Source organism: Eretmochelys imbricata, chromosome 27, assembly GCF_965152235.1.
Source record: "Eretmochelys imbricata isolate rEreImb1 chromosome 27, rEreImb1.hap1, whole genome shotgun sequence".
Taxonomy (NCBI): domain Eukaryota; kingdom Metazoa; phylum Chordata; order Testudines; family Cheloniidae; genus Eretmochelys; species Eretmochelys imbricata.
The window spans coordinates 3568079-3590785 of NC_135598.1; the positions used below are offsets into that span (position 1 = coordinate 3568079).

The 22707-nt window shown below is 53.2% G+C and overlaps 1 protein-coding gene across 1 annotated transcript; it reads left to right on the forward strand.

The window, feature by feature from the left end:
• The first annotated feature begins 8319 nt into the window (after nt 1–8319).
• On the forward strand, nt 8320–22359 carry PRR29 (proline rich 29). Its single transcript, XM_077806034.1, has 6 exons — nt 8320–8562; nt 10685–10775; nt 14258–14373; nt 20026–20225; nt 21668–21738; nt 22328–22359. The coding sequence occupies exons 1-6, from the start codon at nt 8320–8322 to the stop codon at nt 22357–22359; spliced, it is 753 nt and encodes a 250-aa protein (XP_077662160.1).
• The last annotated feature ends 348 nt before the right edge of the window (nt 22360–22707 follow it).

A 22707-nucleotide genomic window follows, 5' to 3' on the forward strand; every position in this document is an offset into this window, starting at 1 on the left:
GGAGACCGGGCAGCGGTCCCAAGCTGGCTTGGCGGCGGCTGCCATCCAGGGGGTTGAGAGACCCCGGGGGAAGCGCTGGGGCCGGGCAGGAAAGTGACTGAATGGGCCCAGGGCCCTCGGATCTCGCCGCCCCTGGGAGCCTGCTCCCCTGGGATAATGATGCTGCAGGAGGGATTGGAGCTGCATGAACTCCAGTGATCAGCCCCTGCTCCCCGCTCCAGCCAGGACCTGCTCCAGGGGCAAAACTCAGGGAGTCAGGTAGCAAACGGGAGGGAACCTGCTCAGACCGGCTTCACAGGGACCGTGACACAGCCCTTTCCTGCACCCACAAGGTCCTGCTCTGGACCAATCCCTGGGAGGACCCCTTCAGTGTGCCAGGCTCCCTTAGGGTCTCACCCTGTCACTAGGGCAAGCTCCTGGGCTTCACCGCCTCCTTCAGCCAAACCTCGGAGCCGTCAGCACCCCTGCTGGGCACCGTGAGCTCCCTGCCTTGGCCACCTGGCCGAGACTTGTACCCCCAAGGCAGCAAGGCACCCCACCTTCAGCCTGTGCAGTGACAAAGCGGGAAAAGCAGTCGGGTTTATTAGCTGTCTGCAGCACACAGTAGACACTCCTTGAGCTACAGGAGGAAGTGGCTAGGCCGAGGAGCATCCGTGCCCATGAGGAATTCCTCGAGAGTATTCATGTGAAGGCATCCAAGGCTGAGGAAGCTATCCAGCTACAGAGGACTTCTGTCACACTACCGGGGGAGGAGGATATGGCTCTGTCACAGGGAGGACACTGGCTGCTGGTTACTTCTGGTGGCTAGCCGTGCTCCACCCCTACTCCCAACCCCCCCACCCTGGTGATGGAAAACTGTTATGTTGCCCTGGCAACGAGTGATGGGGAATCACCCCAAAGGAGGAGGAGGCAAAGCCATGTACCCCCAAGGCTGGGAGGATCGCAGCCACTACTCCCAGGAGGAAACATAGGGTAGTGGTAGTTGATGACTCTCTTCTGAGGGGACGGAGGCACCCATCTGTTGCCCAGACATGGCGTCCTGGGAGGTATGCTGCCTGCCAGGGGCCCGTATCTGAGACGTTATGGAGGGATTGTTGAGGATTATCCAACCCTCTGACTATTACCCCGGCTACTCATTGATGTGGGTGTTAGGATATAGATATTCAGGCCTGTCTGCAAAGGCCTGTACTTTAAGAATTTAGATGTATTCTTATCACTTGGCTAGTTCTAGAGGTATAAAAGAAAGAATAAAAATCACTGTCTGCTGGTGTAAGGGCCTTCTCTTACTGTGACAGTCTGAGGCCCTGTGCTTAGGCTCAGGCCTTTGGCTAAGCAGCAGAGGCAGCCATAAGTTAGGAAGCGACCGGTCACCTCCTCACATCCCAAACTAGTCACATTGAAATAAGGTGCTATTGGGCTGTTAGGAATACAGTCCTGTCCTGATAGTGCCTATCACCTCCAGAGAAAGGGAAGTGCCTAGAAAATGTAAAAGGAAACTTAGTTTGATAGCATCCTGTCTGGCAAGAACTCACTTATCAATACTGGGATGTGAAATCCTCACTTCTGTATTGTTTTGTCATTATAGTTCCCACTTTGCTATTGTTTGTCTGTATAATCTCTGTCTGGTTCTGTGATTCTTCCTGTCTGCTGTATAATTAATTTTGCTGGGTGTAAACTATTAAGATGGTGGGATATAATTGGTTACATAATCATGTTACAATATGTTAGGATTGGTTAGTTAAATTTCAGGAAAATGATTGGTTAAGGTATAGCTAAGCCGAACTCAAGTTTTACTATACAGTCTGCAGTCAATCAGGAAGTGAGGGGGTGGGTGTGTGGGTGGGAGAGATGGGAACAGGGAATGGGGGTGAAGAAATTGGAATCATGTTTTGCTAAGGGCAGGAATGGGAACAGGGACACAGGTGTAAGGCTCTGTGGTGTCAGAGCTGGGAAGGAGGATACTAAGGAAGGAAACTGGAATCATGCTTGCTGGAAGTTCACCCCAATAAACATCGAATTGTTTGCACCTTTGGACTTCGGGTATTGTTGCTCTTTGTTCATGCGAGAAGGACCAGGGAAGGAAGTGGGTGAAGGAATAAGCCCCCCTAACAGTGGGCACTAATGATACTGTGAGGTATGACCCTCTGCAGGCAGAAGGGACCACAGGGCTCTGGGATAAGAGTGAAGGAGTTGGGAGTTCTGGTGGTGTTCTCTTCAATCCTTCTGGTCAAGGGTAGGAGCCCAGACAGAGACAGACGCATCCTGGAGGTGAATGTCTGGCTGCGAGGATGGTGTTGCCAGGAGGGCTTCGGCTTCCTTAACCATGGGATGCTATTCCAGGAAGAGGGACTGCCTAGCAGAGATGGGGTCCATCTATCAAGGAAGGGGAAGAACATATTTGGATACAGACTAGCTAACCTAGTGAGGAGGGCTTTAAACTAGGTGTGAAGGGGGCAGGTGACCAAAGCCCACAGGTAAGTCAAAAACATGGAGACCTGGGAGAAGGGTTGGAATTTGGGGGGAGAATGGGTTGGTATAGCAGGGATAAGGGAGAGACAAGACAGAACTAGGTGGGGAATCAAATCAGTATCTTAGATGTCTGTATGCTAATGCAAGAAGTATGGGGAATAAGCAGGAAGAACTCAAAATGCTAGTAAATAAACACAACTATGACATAATTGGCATCACAGAGACTTAGTGGAATAACACGCGTGACTGGAATATTGGTAGAGAAGGGTACAGCTTGCTCAGGAAGGACTGGCAGGGGGAAAAAGGAGAAGGTGTTGCCTTATATATTAAAATGGATACACTTGGACTGAGGTTGAGATGGAAATAGGAGACAGACTTGTTGAAAGTCTCTGGGTAAGGATAAAAGGGGTAAAAAACAACAGTGATGTCATGGTAGGGGTCTACTACAGGCCACCTAATCAGGAAGAAGAGGTGGATGAGGCTTTCTTTAAACAACTAAAAAAATCACCCAATGCCAGGACTTGGTGGTGATGGGGGACTTCAACTACTCAGATATCTGTTGGGACAATAACGCCGCAGGGCACAGATTATCCAACAACTTCCTGGAATGTATTGGAGACAACTTTTTATTTCAGAAGGTGGAGAAAGCTACTAGGTGGAGGCTGGTCTAGATTTGATTTTGACAAATAGGGAGGATCTGGTTGAGAATTTGAAAGTGGATGGTAGCTTGAGTGAAAGTGATCATGAAATGATAGAGTTCATGATTGTAAGGAATGGTAGGAGAGAGAACAGCAAAATAAAGACAGTGGGTTTCAAGAAGGCAGACTTTAGCAAACTCGGGGAGTTGGTAGGTAGGATCCCATGGGAAGCAAGTCTAAGGGGAAAACAACTGAAGACAGCTGACAGTTTTTCAAAGAGACATTACTAAGGGCACAAGAGGAAACTATCCCACTGCATAGGAAAGATAGCAAATATGGCCAGAGATCACCCTGGCTTACCCAGGAGATCTTCAATGATCTAAAACTCAAAAAAAGAGTCCTTCAAAGAGTGGAAACTAGGTCAAATTACAAAGGATGAATATAAACAAATAACACACGTATGTAAGGACAAAATTAAAAAAGCCAAGACACAAAACGAGATCAAACTTGCATTAGAAGCAACAGGAAGACCAAGGACAGGGTAGGACCGTTACTCAGTGGGGGGAGTGTGTGGAAACAATAACAGAAAATGTGGAAATGGCAGAGGTGCTTACTGACTTCTTTGTTTCGGTTTTCACCAAGAAGGTTAGTGGCGATTGGATGTCTAACATAGTGAATGCCAGTGAAAATGAGGTAGGATCAGAGGCTAAAATAGGAAAAGAACAAGTTAAAAATTACTTAGACAAGTTAGAGGTCTTCAAGTCACCAGGGCCTGATGATCTGCATCCTAGAATATTCAAGGAGCTGACTGAGGAGATATCTGAGCCATTCGCGATTATCTTTGAAAAGTCATGGAAGACGGGAGAGATTCCAGAAGACTGGCAGTATATTTGCCCTTTTCCAATCTATAAAAAGGGAAATAAGGACAATCTCGGGAATTACAGACCAGTCAGCCTAATTTCTGTACCCGGAAAGATAATGAAGCAAATAATGAAGCAATCAATTTGCCAACATCTAGAAGATAGTAAAGCGATGAGTAACAGTCAGCATGGATGAGGTGCCTACGAGGGCTGGCAAGAAGACCTGAGGAAGAGCTCTGTGAATCTAGACAGCTTGTCCCTTCCACCCACAGAAGTTGGTCCAATAAAAGACATTCCCTCCCACACCTTGTCTCTCTAATATCCTGGGACTGACCCGGCTACAACATCACTGCAAACATCTTTGCTTGTGAGCCAATACCCAGTGTCAGAGCTTATTCCCAAAGCCGGATTGAGGAGGTTCGCTTTCATACACACAGCTGGTTCCCTGCCCATTCCTGGTGGGCATCTCATCAAACTTCCAGCAAGTACTTTTCTCCTAAGAGTTGTGGCCACCATGTCATCATAGGTGACCCAAATTAGCTCTCTCTTGACTGCCTCCAATGCCTCTACCGGAATGTTTCATTACCATGCAAATGGAAGCAAACCTTTTTGCAGGCAAATTGTTACTCCAGAGTAAAGCATGTTAACCACCAAGTTTTATATAGCAGGCTCAGTTCATAGCAGGCAGATTGGGCTCTGCCGGATACAGGGCGTGATCAGCCTGGTAATTAAATGTGAAAATAATACTCAATTGGGAGTTATAGCTAAAGCCAGCAAGGGCAGAGCAATAATCCAGAAGGGCCTGGAGAAATTAGAAACATGGAGAGAAAATTTAATCTAGCAGGGGGAAAAAAAAGCAGAATGAGATTCCATGGCTGGAAGATGAAGCTCGACAATTTCAGAATCGAAATAAGTTGTACATTTTTCACAGGGAGGGTATTTACCCATTGGAACAGCTTACCCAGGAACATTATGTATTCTCCATTACTTGCCATCTTTAAGTCAAGACTCAGAGATTCATAGACTTGAAGGCCAGAAGGGACCATCATAAGCTAGTGTCTCTTTCGAAAAGATACTCTCAAGCTCAACCAGAAGTTATGGACTTGAGTCAGGAATCCCTGGGTGAGGTTTTCAGGCCTGTGCTACACAGAACAGCAGCCTGGATTATCACAGTGATCCCTTCTAGCTTTAAAAATCGATGAGAATAGTAATAAAAGGCAAATTTGCTTGGAAAAATACAGCTAATAGACCAGCGTCCTGGCTGGAAGCATCGTGCAGGAAAAGGCCAGGTGGAGCTCTCACCTCCGAGAAGCACAGAGAATAGATGTGCCATAGACTCCGACTGCAGGGAGCTGATGCTGCCCATGTGGGGAGGGGATCCCTGGACTGTACTTTATGCAAGGTATGTGACCAGATCCCCATTACAGAAGGAGTGGACAGCTGGTGCTTCCCACCCCGGAAGGCCGGAGAGAGGCTGCCTCTTTAGTCAGATTGGGGTCAAGGAACCAACTGGAGAAGACCCTTCCCCCTCCCTCCTTTCCAACCCCCTGCTCCCCAGTTGGGAAGGGTGCAGCAAGCCTGACACAATGAAGTGCGGCTGCCCTGGGGAGGAGCTGCATGGATGCCAATGGAATTACACCTGTGCACAGCCCCAGGGCGTGACTGAATCCCTAGGGGCAGGTTCCCCAGGCCAGTGCTATGAAGCTGGAATGCACGAGTGTGCAAGGAGCTTTCACACGCTCAGTTCCTCCCACCAGGTCAGTCGCAGCTCACTGCTCCCTTCCCCGAACACTTTGCACCTGGAAGTGCGGCACTTGAAAGGGCTTCCATTAGCTCACTATTATCTCAGGCCTCGTGAAAGCGTCTCTTTGTAAGGAGAGAACAACACCCTTAGAGCCTTTGATCCTTGGGGGGGGCTCCAGTCAAGCGGGAGGCTAAGTGGGAGGAGCAGAGGCTCCCACTCTAAAGGGAAAGAGACAGATCCAAATATGAAAGGCCCTGACAAAATCATCATCTTGAGAAATCGCTTAACAGACTTCCCTCGTCCCAGCTGCCGTAGATCCCCAGCCTGCGCTTACCGACACCTTCCACTCCATCCAGCCTTCCGCCTTTCTTAGCAGGGTGTCAGCTGCTCTGTATGACCCCTTTTCACTCAGGGGCAGCTTCGTGGCTTTGCAGACGCCTCTCCTTTCCTTTGTGCCTTATAGGAGCTCCCCAAGGCAAAGTGTCCTAGAATCAGAGTGACAGGATGGCCAGTGGTTAGAGCACTAACTAGAACTTGACAGACTCTGTCTTTGCTGGTCCCTTGTAAGCCAATGACTTGTTTGACCGTGACTCTGTCTTAGGTCCTTATCTAGCCCCCTTCACTACAGCAACTGACCATCCCAATCTTTAATGTATTTACTCTCCCAACCCCCCTGTTAAGCAGGGCAGGGCTGTAGCCAGACAGCCAGCCCCCCCCCCCCCCCCCTCAGACCAGCATTGCTGGAAACACAGGAGGAAGCCGGAACAGGGCACTTAACATATATTCCAGCACAGCCTTTGAAGCTGTGAAAGCACAGGTGTGCTGCTACAATGTGCCTCTGGGAGCAGATACAACGATTAAGCTCACAGCAGGCAGAGGCCCTGTGACAGACATGGCTCTTAGCCCCTACTAAATAGCGTGATGCACACACACCAACATCCTAGGTGGGAAAATATTTACCCTGATAAAAGAAATGTCCAGTAGTCAACACTTATTGTTTCTCTCCCTTGCAAGTGTAAACTACTCTTGCGAAAGCTGGCATCACCCAGACAGACCAGCCTCAATTTGGCATAAGAAAGGAGAAAGAGAATAAAGGAGTACAGAGGTATAAGTAGGGGACCTACAGCACCATGATTTTTGAGTGCTTTTCACTATCTATCTGCTGGTCAGATAAGTGACAGCCTCCCAAGGCTTCTGCAGCTAAGAGGGTCCCTACGCCTTGTCCCTTATTCATCTTTCCGCGGAATTGAGTGACCGATCCTGGCTTGGCACCGCTGGAATCGAGAGATGCAAGGAGGGTAAGAAGCACCCACACCTGATCTCCTATCTTTAGTGTACACATATTTTGAAATAGAGCTCTATACTTTGTTTTCTTCCTTCGGGATTGTGGCTTCAGTTTTGTAACTTGTTTGTGTGTGTAACATCTCGACATTTAAATAAGTAGGCACTAGCAATTTTGTAACCATATGATTAGAATCTAGCTTAATAAATTTTGGTAACCATTTGTGCATAAGCCTGACTTGTTTTCTCTGGTTTACTGTAAAGCAGCCAACACAATGAAAGAACCTCAGCCGTTTTGGCTCTAAAGCCTGGCCATTAGGTGAGAGTACTAAGAGCCTAGCGTTGAGTTGTGCCGCCTCCACGGGGCAAACTCTTGGGGCACCTGTCAGTCAATCCTGGCTGCGCGCTGCGAAGGAGCTGTGAGCTCTAGCAGTTAAAGTCACGGGTGTGGAGAGGCTCTTAGTGCTGCCATTGGGGCACCTGTCAGTCAGTATTGACTGCCCGCTGCGAAGGAGCTCTGAGCTCTAGCAGTTAAAGTCACGGGTGGTTAGGACCTTGGGGCATCCGTCAGCCTAGCCCGGGCTGCCCGCCACGAAGGGACAGTGCGTCCTAGCGGTTAAAGTCACGGATGGTATAAACGGGCATAGATGACACCTCACCAAACATCCTTGGCCGTCGGCTAACAAGGGCTAGGAGCCCCCTGGGAGCAGAGAACCAGAGATGCCCATGGTCACACGGGAAGTGTGTAGCACAGCTGGGAACTGAACCCAGGTCTCACAAGGCCTAGTGCACTAACCACTGGACCATGCTGCCTTTCTGTCTTAGTAGCCCAGGAGCTTTGGAAAATCCCACCAAGCGCATCTTCAGTGCCTGGTACCTTTACAAATCTGACCCTCCTTTGATACTAGGAGGTTCTGGTCCCTGGAACACAGTGGGAGCTGGGCGATTGTTCTGCTTTAGTTGTAGCTCGGCCTCTGAAATCTCTCTTTTCGGTCACTTTTTGGGTTTGCGGATACGTGGCCTGGCTTTTGAGCCTTTCTTCCCAAAGTTCAGGGTGACCGCACCATTGCTGGTGCGTGGCTAACCTTGCGGGCGCAGGGATGTGACCCGGAGCCAGAATGTGAACCCCTGCCTCATGCTGGTGAGTGTTTCCTCATCTCAGGATCACCCCCCGGCCCTAGCAGGATGATGGGGCTACATGCTTGTGCCCTCTAAGGCTAGGAATGCCAGAGTGAAGGCTGCAGCCTTAACTCAGCCCCTTGAGTGTGCCTGCTTCATTTCAGTGCAGGGGTTCTCCAGAGCCAGGGCCTGTGTTTCTGGGGACACAATGCACTGGGAGAGCCCTGCTGAGACGCCTTTTCGGCCTCTGGAGCGGGTTTGTTTGCACACGGCATCTATAGCAACGAGCTGTACTGGCCAGCTACTGCTTTCCTGCTCCCTGGAGGGCTGCTCCCATCCAGCCCTCACTGGCAAGCTCCTTCCAGACGGAGGCTGCATCTTCACCATGTATTTGGGGGCAGCTGAGGCCCGGGGGGAGACTCCACCACGGGTACAGATCATCCAACAGCCGGTAGGTAAATCCTGGAGACCGAGCCGCAGATTAAGGTCTTGCTGAGTTGCTCATGCATGGCTGGCACTGCCTGGCCCCAGGGACGGGGTAGCTATGGGGCAGCCAGGTCTTGATTTCTCGGGCTGGGCTTCCCTTTGCCACGGTGAGAGATGGTCAGGGCACTGCGTTTCTGGCTGTTCCTCCACCCCTCTGCCAGGACGGCTGGTGACAGTGTCCGCCCCCAGGAGACCTAGTGTCCTGGGCTCTCTGATGGGGCCAGGGCTGGGGAGGAGACTAGGGTGAGACAGGGTAATCAGGGGAGGGACTGGGATGAGGTGCGGGGGTTGGCGAGTTGGGATGGGAGTGAGCAGGCTGGGGGAGCCCAGGTCAGGAGTGGGAGGCGCTGGAGTGAGGTGAGGGTGGGAGTAGAGTATCACCTTTGAAATGTACAAACACTGGCGCCCACCCCCACAAAGCAACTCTGCAACCCCCCCTCCCCCAAGCCACTTTATAGTGTCTAGTGAGAGAACATACATAGAGAAGGTGGGTGACCGCGCAGGTCTCCTCACTCTTGTGACTCAAACCCTCTCTCGCACACCTGCGGTGCACTTGTGTGGTGGTGGGCAGACAGTGGCTGTATCTTCAGTACTTTTGACCTGTTATTGCTTAAACTGTGGCATGGGAACGCTGCAGCATCTCTCGCCAGCCACAGACACTTTGAGCATTAGCTAGCCCAGTGCGGTGTGACAATAACGCAACTCTTCAGACCCACGTGAAAAAACCCCAGCAGATTAAATTATTTTTCTGTCAACTGCAAATCCATAAAAAACCAGCCAGGCCAGTCAAATACCAGCCAGGTGGTAACCCCAGGTAGGAATATGGGGTTGCGTGGAGGGGTGGTTGGGATTGGGGAGAGGGGGGATGAGGCTGGGAGTTGGGGGGGGGTGAGGTGGAATGAGTGGGGTTGGGGTGAGGTGAGGCTGGAAGTTGTGTGGGATTGGGGTGAGGGGAGGTTGGGGTGAGGTGAGGCTGGAAGTTGGGTGGAGTTGGGGTGAGGGGGGTTGGGGTGAGGTGAGGCTGGAAGTTGGGTGGGGTTGGGGTGAGGTGGGATGAGGGGGGTTGGGGTGAGGTGAGGCTGAGAGTTGGGTGGGATTGGGGTGAGGGGAGGTTGGGGTGAGGTGAGGGGGGGAGGGGCTGAGGTGGGATGAGAGGGGTTGGGGCGAGATGAGGCTGGAAGTTGTGTGGGATTGGAGTAGGGGAGGTTGGGGTGAGGTGGGGTGAGGGGAGGTTGGGGTGACGTGAGGCTGGAAGTTGGGTGGAGTTGGGGTGAGGGGGGTTGGGGTGAGGTGAGGCTGGAAGTTGGGTGGGGTTGGGGTGGGATGAGGGGGGTTGGGGTGAGGTGAGGCTGGGAGTTGTGTGGGATGGGGCGAGGGAGTTTGGGGTAAGGGGAGGTTGGGGTGAGGTGGGATGATGGGGGGTTGGGGTGAGGTGGGATGATGGGGGTTGGGGTGAGATGAGGCTGGGAGTTGGGTGGGATTGGGGCGAGGGAGTTTGGGATGAGGGGGGGTTGGGTGGGATTGGGGCGAGGGGGGGATGGGGTGAGGGGAGGTTGGGGTGAGGTGGGATGATGGGGGGTTGGGGTGAGGGGAGGCTGGGAGTTGGGTGGGATTGGGGTGAGGGGGGATGGGGCAAGGGGAGGTTGGGGTGAGGTGGGATGAGGGGGGGTTGGGGTGAGGGGAGGCTGGGAGTTGGGTGGGATTGGGGTGAGGGAGGTTGGGGTGAGGTGGGATGAGGAGGGTTGGGGTGGCGGTTTGGGCTGGGACTAGGCCTCCCTGTGAGATTCCCCCCCGACTGCTCCTGGCTCTGCCAGGTGCGAGGCCCTGTCCGGAGCCCTCGCCCGTGAGGGCAGAGGATCATCGAGGGCTGCCCCGTGCTGAGACCTCCCAGATATGCCTGTGCTGGCGGGCTGCAGCAGGCTCTGCACCCCACATGTGGCTCACCCTCCAGAGGGGTGGGCTGTGGCCCCTTCACCCCCACAGCTGCCTCTCCCCAATTCCCCCCCGCTCTCAGTCCTTCCTCCCCCCAATCGCCCCCCCCATTCCACAGCCCTCTCAGATTAATTGCTCTCTGCATTGTTTTCTAGATTCCCCAACAGCCAATGACAGTATTTCAGCAGATCCCTGGGATCCTGTCTCCTTTCACTCAGCCCGTAAGGCCAGGACACGTCCGAGAAGGTAGGAGACTGTAAAACATAAAACCTTCCCTGCAAGTTCAGCAACACTAACAATACTGCAGCTGAAATTCTCATGCTAAAAACCAACCAGAACAATGGTTTAAATGGACATCTTTATCAATTCGAAAGAAACCAAACAGGGCACATCATCCCTTTTAAAGCAGGTACTCGTGACCCAGAGCCCACTTGGTGCCAACTTGTAGCAGGCATAGAGGGTACCTAGAGCTTTACAGGGATCCCTTGGGTCTAATGCCTACACCTCAGTGCGGCAAAGCATGGCACGGAAGTCTCTACCAACAGCCAGTAAAGCACTGGTCATCCTAGTCACTGGGAGATGTAGGTATGGGTGATATTTAAGGAGTTATGTCACCACACTGAAAACTATGCTCTGAAGATGTGTAAGTTCAGACAGGTCACTTGAAGGTGATAAACAGATTTGGTTCAGGCAGGGGGTAGGAGAGGCTTCTCTCTCTCCCTGGCTGATCATTGAGTGTCTTACAATGTAAGTCGATCCGCATACGGTGCCATGAGCTAATCAAGATTGTCTAGTCAAGGAGAGATCTGCAGAAAGGAACACACAGCAGGGAGTTGTCCTGTTTATGACTAAGATCAAAGAATTTGGCCTGGTCTACGCTAGACAATTAAGTCGTCTTAACTCTGTCACTCAGGGGTGTGAAAACTCCACACCCCTGAGTGGTGTAGGTAAGCCAACCTAACCCCCCAGTGTAGGCAGTTCTAGGTTGATGGAAGAATTCTTCTCTTGACCTAGGCCTTGTCTACACTACACAGTTTTGTTGACAAAAGTCAGGTTTCATTGACAAAACAGTGGAGGTGTACACACTGCACTGGTCCTTCCGACAGAACTCTCCTGCTTTGCCGACAAAATAAAACCACCTTGATGAGAAGCATAGAGCTTTTTTCAGCACAGTGTGTTAGCGTGTAGACACCGCGCTTGGCTATGTCACTGTACACGGCCTCCAGGAGGTGTCCCACAATGCCCATCCTGACCGCTCTGGTCAGCAGTTCAAACTCCACTGCCCTGCACCCAGGTAGCAGGCATTCACCCCTCCCCCTTTAAAGGTCCGAGAATTCTGGAAATTCCACTTCCTGTTTGCTCGGCGAGGACAGCTCACCTCGCGTCTTCCCAGCGAGTAGGTGGCGAGTAGCACCGTGGGATAGCTACCCACAGTGCACTGCTCTCTCTGTCGATGCTAGAGCACCAACTCTGGATATGCTCCACCGACAGAAGGAGCCCCGTACGAACATGCACAAGCGATGTCATTACACCATTTTTTGATTGTCGGCGTAACTTGCGTCAACAAAACTGTGTAGTGTAGACAAGGCCCTAGTGGCCATCTCTTGGGGCGGTGGCTCCCCTATGCCAACAGGAGAACTCCTCCCATCGCTGCAGGTAGTGTCTACACCAGACCATTAGAGGCGGAGCTGTGCCGCTGTAGCATTTCAAGTGTAGACAAGCCCTTAGTCTGGTATCTCTGGAGAATGAAGAGAGACACCCAGTACCTACCTAGCGGACAAGCAGCCAGCATGCATGTCTTCAGAATGGAGGGCCAGGGCCAGCCTGTCTGTTAAACTCTAGGAGGAAGAGTCTGGTTGAGCTAATCTGTATGAGACAGGGGAATGGCTTGCTAGGTAAGTCTAAGCTCTAGAAGGCATGGTATGACTTTTTTTAAAAGTTGGAACCAGTTGTTTCCAAAACTTCTACCCGGGGGTGAGCTGGAGCCAGATCGCACTGGTTCGCTGGAACCGGTTGTTAAATTTAGAAACCCTTTTAGAACCGGTTCTAAAAAGGCTTCTAAATTTAACAACCAGCCAAAAGTGGTGCCTTAGGCACTGACCCCATGGGTGCTCCGGGGCTGGAGTACCCACAGGGAAAATTTGGTGGGTGCAGAGCACCCACCAGCAGCTCCCCTTCCCGTCCCTGTCCTCGTCCCCGTCCCCAGCTTGCCTCTGCCCCTGAGTTACGCTCTGCCCCGCTCTGCTTCTCCGCCCTCCCCCCGGCTTTCGTGTCGGAAGCCTGGGAGGGCTGAGAATCAAGCGGCGGCTTTGCGCGGAGAGGCGGAGGCAGAGTGGAGGTGAGTTGGGGCGGGGGGACACAAGGAGGGCCGCCCGCGCCGCAGCAGGTAACCTGGGGGGCGAGGGCACGCAGGGGAACCGCTCACCACCCCAGCTCACCTCCGCCTCCCTGGGCCTGAGCAGGAAGCCGCTGATTGCTTCTCAGCCCTCCCAGGCTTCCTGCGTGAACAGCTGATTCGCAGGAAGCCGGGGGGAGGGCGGGGAGGGCGTTCAGGGGAGGAGACGGAGTGGAGGTGAGCTGGGTCCGGGCGCGGGGCGGGGAGCTGCCAGTGGGTGCTCTGCACCCACAAAATTTTCCCCTTCAGTGCTCCAGCCCCAGAGCACCCATGGAGTTGGCTCCTAAGGTGCCATTTTTGATGTGATCAGTGCGGGGAGCAGCTGCTCCCCCTGCTACCGCCTTAACTTTGCTACCCTACCCCTAGGAGCCAGAGGGACCTGCCGGATACTTCCCAGGAGCTGCCTCAGGTAAGCACTGCTGGGACTTCCCACCTTGCCCCCCGGCAGGTCCCTCTGGCTCTTAGGGGCGGGGCGGGGCGGGGTGAACACCCACTACGATGGCCCACGAGACCCTCCTGCCCGGTTCTGGGGGCAGTCAAGAGACAGCGGAGGGGGGTGGATAGGGCAGGGGTCCCGGGGGGGGGCCACGACCCCCTTGTGGGGTGAGGAGGGAACCGGTTGTTAAGATTTTGGCAGTTCATCACTGCTTCTACCCACTTACTATTACTTGAATCTCTGTTCAGTAAGCTTACACTTGGTTTCACCATGAATCAGTGCTGTGACCTGAGCGGTGCGGTGGTCCCGTGGTGTCTCTGGTAATCCGGGGTGCTGGTCCTTTGGGAACAGCGGATCTGGGAATTTTGCAAGTGGCCAGTGAAACGGGGGCTGGACACTCCAGGGGGATGTTTGGGGCTGGGCGCGTGCCTGTTGCTAACCAGCAGAGTGGGCAGGCTGAGAGAAAAGGGCTTGTGTTGCCCATTGCTGGTGGAGGTGGGGAGCTGACCCCTGGGAGGCACAGACAAGCCTCACGCTAGGAGCAGGTGGTAGCGAGGTGCCTCCCAACCCTGATCATCCCCAGGAAGCATCACACAGCCGGGTTAACTGTTTCCAAGCATCTTGCTTCATGCTCTTATGAGGTCATAGCTGACATCAGGTCAGACTGCTCCAATTCTTGAAACCAGCTACAGGAATTCCTGGCACAGCAAAGCTATGTCCGTGTCCCCTAAGATACGATTAACAGCCTCTTATCGATCTTCTCGGAGCTCCGTGCACAACAGCCAGCAAATAGCTTGGCATTAGTCAGTCGAACTGACTGTTACTCTGAGCTGAATGGCTTTGCTCGCTCATTCTCACCCAGCTCTATAGTGAGGGGTTGTTCTTTCCCCCTGGCAGATCTGATAGAGTTCATGATGATACAAAATGCCCAAATGCATCAGGTGATCATGAACAACATGACGATGGCCGCACTGACATCCTTTGGATTCAACCCAGCTCCCACTGCTGCCCAGGTATGTGTGTCTGCCTGACGAGGACGAGACTGTCACGCTGTCTGGAGTAGCCCACCACCGTGAGTTCCTGCCTCAGGGCAGACTGTCACAAACAAGCGCAGACGCCCCCAGCTGGTGGTGTGGTTTCTAATTAGATTTCACCAAGCCAGTAACAAATGTGTACTCCTAGATCACTATCCCATTCTGACCATGGAGTCACAGATAGTCCCCTTGGATTCTCCACTCTATCTTGCCACCCCGACAAACTGGACTTTGGGATAAATGGTCACTTATACCAAACATCACACCACGTTCAGGTTGCTTCCAGTCCCGAGAGCCCAGTCACTTACCTCAGATCAATTGGTACCCTAGATCTTACACCAAAGACAATGCCTGTGGCCAATTCTATAGTAAAGTAACTAAAGGTTTATTAGCTAAGAGAAAGGAATGAGAGTTATTGAGAGGTTAAAGCAGGTACAATATATGTACAGGTGAGTCACAGTCTGTAATTCCAAATGGTAGCAGAGATGTAGTAGTCTGCTAGTTTCCCAAAAGTCTCTCAGGGCTACACAGAATAACTCTGGGGATTTCCATCTTCTCGTTCAGTTATTCTGCCCTGTTAGGATCCAAACAGTCCAGAGATGAAGGATTCCCTGTGAATCCACACTTATAGCTTCTTCTCACAGAAAGCAGGCTGCCGGGGTCACTACCCATTTGGGCTTTTCCTTTGAGGACGGAGACTGAGGAATGCATTTAGAGTCTTTGACCTCCAATCATCACACACGCAATGACCGCTTGCTTTGAAATTAGCACTTTCCTGTTAAAGTTCGTCATTTGCATGCCACAAGGTTTCTTTCTCGGTTAGTGGGTTATTTACTTACGGGGTAACACAATGTGAATGTTTGCTACATTATAACAGGCTAAAGAGTAGTAAAAACCATGCATGTAACATCCCATTAGTTTTCGTGAAGTTTAAACACTCTTCTACATTTAACAACCACTTTGATCTATACTAATACACAAGGGAATTGGCATGGCTTCCAGCCATGCATTTGTAAGCGTTCAGTGAGGTCTGGGGCTTTGGCAAGAGCTGGCCCCTAATCTGTCAGCGTCACAGAAATATTGACTAGAACTTGACCTGAGTTCACTCCCTGAGCCACTGACCTAGGTGCAGAAGGTGAGTAAGCCCCTGTCCTAGCAGCGGAATGTAAATAAGATTTTAAAATTCTTTCCCTGGAATAATCTAAGGGCATGGCTACACTTGGGAGTTAGAGTGCATTAAAGCAGCCCCGGGCGCCCTAACTCATGATGCGTGCATACTGGCAAGGCACGTAGAGCACCTGGACTCTGCGTCTGGAGCGCTTCTGGTAATAATCCACCTCGACGAGAAGCATAACGCTTGATGCTCCCCGGCTGGAGTGCCGTGACACCAGTGTGGACACCCTGGTCTGTTAGTGAGCTCTGATCAGCCTCCAGAAGTGTCCCACAATGCCTGTTCTGGCCACTCTGGTCATCACTTTGAACTCTACTGCCCTGCCCTCAGGTGACCAACCGTCAGACCCGCCCTTTAAATTCTCTGGGAATTTTGAAAATCCCCTTCCTGTTTGCTCAGCCAGGCGTGGAGTGCTCTCAGTGAATCTTTCCAGGTGACCATGCCTCCACGCGCCAGGCGATCCCCAGTATGGAGCAATGGTGAGGTGCAGGACCTTATCAGTGTTTGTGGGGAGGAAGCTGTCCAGTCCCAGCTGCGCTCCAGCCGTAGGAATTACGATACCTTTGGGCAGATATCAAGAGACACGATGGAAAGGGGCCATGACTGGGATGCACAGCAGTGCAGGGTTAAAGTGAAGGAGCTGCAGAATGCCTACCGCAAAGCCTGCAAGGCAAACTGCCGCTCCGGTGCTGCCCCCGCGACCTGCTGTTTCTACAAAGAGCTGGATGCAATACTTGGGGGCGACTCCACCTCCACTCCGAGTACCACCATGGACATTTCAGAGCCCAGTTCAACAAGGCAGGAGGAGGAGGAAAGCGGGAGCGAGGGTGCTGAGGAGGAGAGGGACAGCCCAGCATCCCTAGGTGCATGCAGTCAGGAGCTGTTCTCAAGCCAGGAGGAAGGTAGCCAGTCGCAGCGGCCGGTGCTTGCGGAAGGACAAACACCAGAGGACATGCCCGGTAAGCGGCTTTTATTTTGGGAAGGAAGTTGTTCAGTGTGGGCTCTTGGGGCAAGGAGGGTTAGGGCTGCATGCATGCCTAGATGCAGAATAGGGCGTTGATGTGCTCAGTAATCGGCCTCAGTGATCTCTTCAAAGGTCTCATGCAGAAGCTGGGCAATCCACTTGCGCAGGTTCCTTGGGAGCGCTACTGTACTCCTTGTCCCAGTCAGGCTAACATGTCCATGCCACCATTTTGGGGCTCCCGTGGGTTATGTGTGCTCGCTTTGGGATGGGCAATTTCTACTATTGTGTAGACTGTGTTTGTCTAGTTTAAGTATGGCTGAATCATTGCTCTGTCTGGTGTGAACAATGCTGCATCTGTTAAGTGTTGCATTTTGGCTTTACAGATGCAACCTTGAGATCTCAGCCGTCCTTGTTATCAACAGCCGAAAGACTCCAAAGAATTAGGAAGCGGCCACGTAGAAGAAAAGAGGACATGCTGCATGAAGTAATGCAGCAATCCCTTAATGAAAATCAAAAAGCACAGGAGTAGCAGGAGAGTGAAAGGAGGGTCCGCCGGCAGAATGCGGATCGCCAGCACCAAAGCACAGAGCGGCTGCTAAGCATCATGGAGCGCCAAGCGGACTCGATCCAGGCGTTCGTAGCAATGCAGGCGGAGCACTACCGTACCACCGCACACAGCCCGTGTCCCAAAACTCTTTCCCTTGTGCCCCCATATCACCTCCAACCCAGTTTCCCCAACATCTGGGTTCTTATCGCCACCAGCTGCTTCCAACACCTGGAGCTTCACCACCCAGCCCTGCAAACTACGACCCTGACCCACCGCGCTCAGCCCCCATCACCATGCAGTAGAGCCAGCCCTCATTGCACAGCACTCCAGACAGGAAGGCTGAGTATGAGAACAGGACATACGCAAATCTGTGATTGAACCATTCCCCACCCCACCCCCTTGCCCTTCCTGTTTCCCAAGCAGTTGTGTTTCTTTTCAATAAATGAATTTTTTCTTTTCAATAAATGGATATTTTGGCTTTGAAAACATTCTTTATTATTGCATAAAGTAAAAGATACCTTAGCCCAGGAAAGCAAAAGGCACCGCAAGTCAATGTAGCAAACACAGATTCCTACTAACATTGGAACCACTGCACTTCACTCCCGTGCAGGGCACCAGACATTACTGGTGGCTTTCAGCCTCAAATTGCTCCCTCAAGGCATCCCTAATCCTTGCAGCCCTGCGCTGGGCCCCTCTAATAACCCTGCTCTCTGGCTGCTCAAATTCAGCCTCCAGGTGTTAAAACTCCAAGGTCCATGCCCGAGTGAATCTTTCACCCTTCCCTTAACAAGTGCTATGGAGGGTACAGCACGCGGATATAACTGTGGGGATGTTGTCATCGGCCAGGTCTAGCTTCCCATACAGACAGTGCCAGCAGCCCTTTAAACGGCCAAAAGCACACTCCACAGTCATTGTGCACCCAATTCTGCAGACTCAGCCTGTTGTTGAACCGCTCCTTGCTGCTGTCAAGGCTCCCTGTATAGGGTTTCGTAAGCCACAGCATTAAAAGGTAAGCGGGGTCTCCAAGGATCACAATGGGCATTTCAACTTCCCCCATGGTGATCTTCTGGTCTGGGAAGAACAGGCCAGTGTTCCGAAAGATGTGTGTGTCATGCACCTTTCCGGGCCAGCCTGCATTAATGTCAGTGAAATGCCCACGGTGATGCACAAGCACCTGGAGAACCATAGAAAAATACCCCTTCCGATTAATGTACTCGGAGGCTAGGTGGGCTGGTGCCAGAATTGGAATATGCGTCCCATCTATCACCCCTCTGCAGTTAGGGAAACCCATTTGTGGAAAGCCAGCCACAATGTCATGCACGTTACATAGAGTCACGGTTCTTCTGAGCAGGATGTGATTAATGGCCCTGCAAACTTGCATCAACATGATTCCAGCGGTCGAGTTTCACACTCGGAACTGGTTAGCAACCCATCGGTAGCTGTCCGGAGTTGCCAACTTCCAGATTGCAATAGCCACCTGCTTCTCCACCAGCAGGGCAGCTCTCAATCTCGTGTCCTTGCACCACAGGGTGGGGCCGAGCTCATCACACAGTCCCATGAAAGTGACTTTTCTGATCCGAAAGTTCTGCAGCCACTGCTCGTCATCCCAGACTTGCATGACGATGTGATCCCACCATTCAGTGCTTGTTTCCCGAGCCCAAAAGCGGCATTCCACTGCGGTGAGCATGTCCGTGAATGCCACAAGCAATCTCGTGTCACATGCGTTATGCGAGTCGACATCATCATTGGACTCCTCACTGTCAGTTTGTAGCTTAAGGAGTAACTCGACTGCCAGACATGACATGCTGGCGACACCCATCAGCATACTCCTCAGCACTTTGGGCTCCATTCCCACAGACCGAAAAGGAAGACAGCACGCGCAGTACAAAAAACATTGAAAGATGGCACCAAATGTGGATGGAAGCACAGGGTTTGCTGGGATGCGAAGTGATGCATCACGGGGCGTTGGGACAGGACCCAGAATGCCCTGTGCTCCCTGCCCCCTTCCCACAAGCCACAGCGCCAGAATGGGAAGAGGTCCTCTGTGGGATAGCTGCCCATAATGCACCACTCCCAATGCCGCTGAAAGTGCCGCAATTGTGGCCATGCCAGTGCGCTTTTTCCTGTCAGTGTGAACACACAACAGCGCTCTCCGAGGGCTGGTTTAACTCACAGAGCTATAATCTGCAAGTGTAGCCATGCCCCTAGTCTTCAGAAGAGAAGAGTGAGGGGGGATTTAATAGCAGCCTTCAACTACCAGAATCATAGAATATCAGGGTTGGAAGGGACTTCAGGAGGTCATCTAGTCCAACCCCCTGCTCAAAGCAGGACCAATCCCCAATTTTTGCCCCGATCCCTAAATGGCCCCCTCAAGGATTGAACTCACAACCCTGGGTTTAGCAGGCCAATGTTCAAACCACTGAGCTAGAGGGTTCCAGAGAGGATGCAGCTCAGCTGTTCTCAGTGGTGGCAGATGACAGAACAAGGAGCAATGGTCTCAAGTTGCAGTGGGGGGAGGTCTATGCTGGATATTAGGAAACACTATTTCACTGGGAGGGTGGTGAAGCACTGGGGTTACCTAGGGAGGTGGTGGAATCTCCTTCCTTAGAAGTTTTTAAGGCCTGGCTTGACAAAGCCCTGGCTGGGATGATTTAGTTGGGGTTGGTCCTGCTTTGAGCAGTGGGTTGGACCTGATGACTTACTGAGGTCTCTTTCAACCCTAATCTTCTATGATCCTATGATTCTATGATCAGGGTCACCAGCTGTAAGCTGTAAGAGCAGCCGGCAAGCCCAGCTGTGAGCTGCAGAGCCTGTGAGCATGGGGGTGTCTTGGTGGGCTTAGGAAACAATTCTCTAAACACAGTTACCGAGGGTCAGGTAAAGCTCCAGGGGTAGCGGTCATGGCCAAGGGTAAGGCACCCCACGGAGCCTTTTATTCCTTCCCTGCAGGTGAACCTGGTCCCTCTGCACACTGAAGATGAAGAAGCAGATGTGGTATTTCACCACCATTACGCACCATACCCCAGCACCACTCCCAGCCCCCCATGGCAGCCCCTGGCACAGCCTCCAGCATGGGCACAGGAGCCCCCTAGCATACGCCATGTCGGCCTGGACCCACACCCAGCCCCAGCAGGCAGGATTCGGGAGGAGTGAGTAATGAGAATGCTCTGTCACTGGGGAGCCAGCCACAGGAGGCGTAGGGAGTCGGATGCTGAGTACTGGGGAGGTGGGCCTAGGCCAGCAGAGGGAGGAGATGCTGGTGCATGGGCAGAGAAGGGGGGTGATGGGTTTATCAAACAAGCAGGGAAGGTGGGAAACGTCCTGGTCCCAGCTGCATCAAAGTGGGAGATGGGCGGAGCCAGCTGCAGGGAATTCAAGAATTCCAGTAAATTCTCCCATTTAATTAACTACATCCCCTCTGACCGGGTTAGAATCCCATGGACCGCACTCACCAGGTCCTCCACCTCCTCCCACTCAGACCCCGGGCCAGTCCCTTCCGTGGAGGCAGGGAGGGGTGCAGGTGGGAGACAGGACTGGGGTGGGGGGGCCATTCCAAGGTACATATTAAAATCCCAGCCTGGGCACTAGCAGGGGGCCTGTCTGGAGAGAGGGGTGCACATTGCGGGAGATGTAGCCCGGCCCATAGAAGGGAATGGGGGCATGTGGAAACTGAACTGCAGCTCCCATGAGCCACTGCAGCGGGACAGACAAAGAGAAATGTTTGGTTTGGGGACATTCCGTTTTTTTACAAAAATGTGAAGTTTCCCAGGGAGTGCCATGAACACAGTCATTGGGGCAGAAACCCAATTTTCAGGCTTCCTGTTTACATGAGCAGTTTTCACCCAGCCCTTGCCACGAGGGGTGACGAAGAGCAGCCAGGGAACCCGGACAGTGGGACCTGGGGCCTCAGAGGGCAGCTGATTTTATAAGATGTAATTAACCAGACCCGCACCTTCGACATTTATGTCCTTGTGCCTAGGCACTGGGCTAGGACTCAGGAGATCCAGGTTCGATCCCTGGCCCTGACACAGACTCCCGGGGTAATGCTGGGGTAGTCACTTCATCTCTGTGCCTGGGTAACGCAGGGATGGAACGTTCCCCTCTCCCGCCCGTCGCCTTCTCTGTTCACACTGTGAGCTCTTTGCGGCGGGGAGTGGCTCTTACTCTGTGTGTGTGTGTGTGTGTGTGTGGAGCACCTGGCACAACTCTGTGTGTGTGTGTGGGCAGCACCCTGACACAACAGTGTCTGTGTGTGTGTGGGCACGCGCACAGCTCTGGGCACAACAGGGCTCCTTGCCTAGCTGGGCCCCTGGGTGCTAACTAGCACCCAGGGTGACAGGTGAAGCATCACTGGGAGATGGGCTATGCCGTGGGTAGGGGGAGAGATTTAGGAGCGGGATTTTAGATACAGGGCCTTCCTACTGTGTGAGCCCGAGGGTCTTCTCTGCCCCGGCTCTCTGCCTCCAGGACTCCCGAACTGTTCCCTCCACTAGCCCCTGCAGGCCGCGGTGGTTTGGCTTGTTTCAGGGGATGGGGAGCTCCCTCCTGCCCCCTTCGCTGCTGACTCCCTGCCCTCGCTTTGTTTCCACAGCAAAGTGGTCCCTCCGCCCCCGCCGCCCAGCGCCACGGGGACAGTGGGAGCCGACGTCCCACCGGCCACTGGTAAGGACGCCCTTCCCCACCCAAGCCTGCCCTTGGCACAGCTCCTACCTGCAGAGGTGGCCATCTCTCCCCTCCAGCTGCAGACACACCCCTTCCCCTCACGACTCCCGCCAGCCTGACGGGGATTGTGAGGGGCCCAGCCCATCTCCCCCTTCAGCCTCGGCATCACTGTCACTGCCCCCACCCCGGCTGCTAGCACAGGCCTTAACCCTCCCAGGTCCCGCGCCATTGGGCCAGCCCATGTACACAGCGCTCGCCTTCCCCGCTGAAGGGCCAAGCCCTGGGTCAGGGATCCGAAAAGCAACAGCCCCAAGGGCCAGGAGCGGGGTTGGTAAATGCAGATTAGCTCCAGCCTGCAGCATAACCCTGCAGCACAACCCTTCCTGCTGGCGTCCCTGCCGGCTCCCCTTGGGTTCTGCTCCCACGGCCCACGTGGCCAGGCCGAATCCCTCCCAGCCCTCGCTGGGTGGCTCTGGGCCCGGCGTTGGGGTCCCTCTGGCCTTGCATCCCTCTGACATCCGGGAGGGCAGGGCAGGGCCACGGGCTGCCCCCTTGCTGCACTGCCACCACCTCCCCTTTCTCTCCGCAGAGTATTACGACTACACCCAGGGCAAGCTGTGAGCCTGGCTCTGTGCCTCCTGGGAGCTCTCCTCTTCGCCTGCACCCGTGTCCCTGCCTGGCTCCAGGGATCCCTGCTGCAGCAGGTGTCCCCCCAGCCCAGCGAAGCTGGTGCGTTGGGCCCTGACCGACCGCTCTGTCCTTTGTCCCCCCTCATTAACTGGACTAGCTCCGGCAGCGACGGGCTGCCATCTGATGCGTCCTCTCCCTTCCTCTGCTGCCATGGAAGGGACCTCGAGGTTCCTGGGGAAGTGGACAGTCCTGGTGTCCTGGGCCTGGCTCTCCCAGGATGGGCAGGGCTGGTGCCTGGTTGTCAGCTATGTCTGAGTGCCACCTTGGCCTGCACCATCC

Excerpts from the sequence above, each read along its gene's own strand:
- PRR29 (XM_077806034.1), top strand. The coding sequence starts at position 8,320 with ATGCACTGGGAGAGCCCTGCTGAGACGCCTTTTCGGCCTCTGGAGCGG. Across the intron at positions 14,374-20,025 it reads CAGCTCCCACTGCTGCCCAG|GTGAACCTGGTCCCTCTGCA; the intron begins GTATGTGTGTCT and ends CCTTCCCTGCAG. Across the intron at positions 21,739-22,327 it reads CGACGTCCCACCGGCCACTG|AGTATTACGACTACACCCAG; the intron begins GTAAGGACGCCC and ends TTCTCTCCGCAG.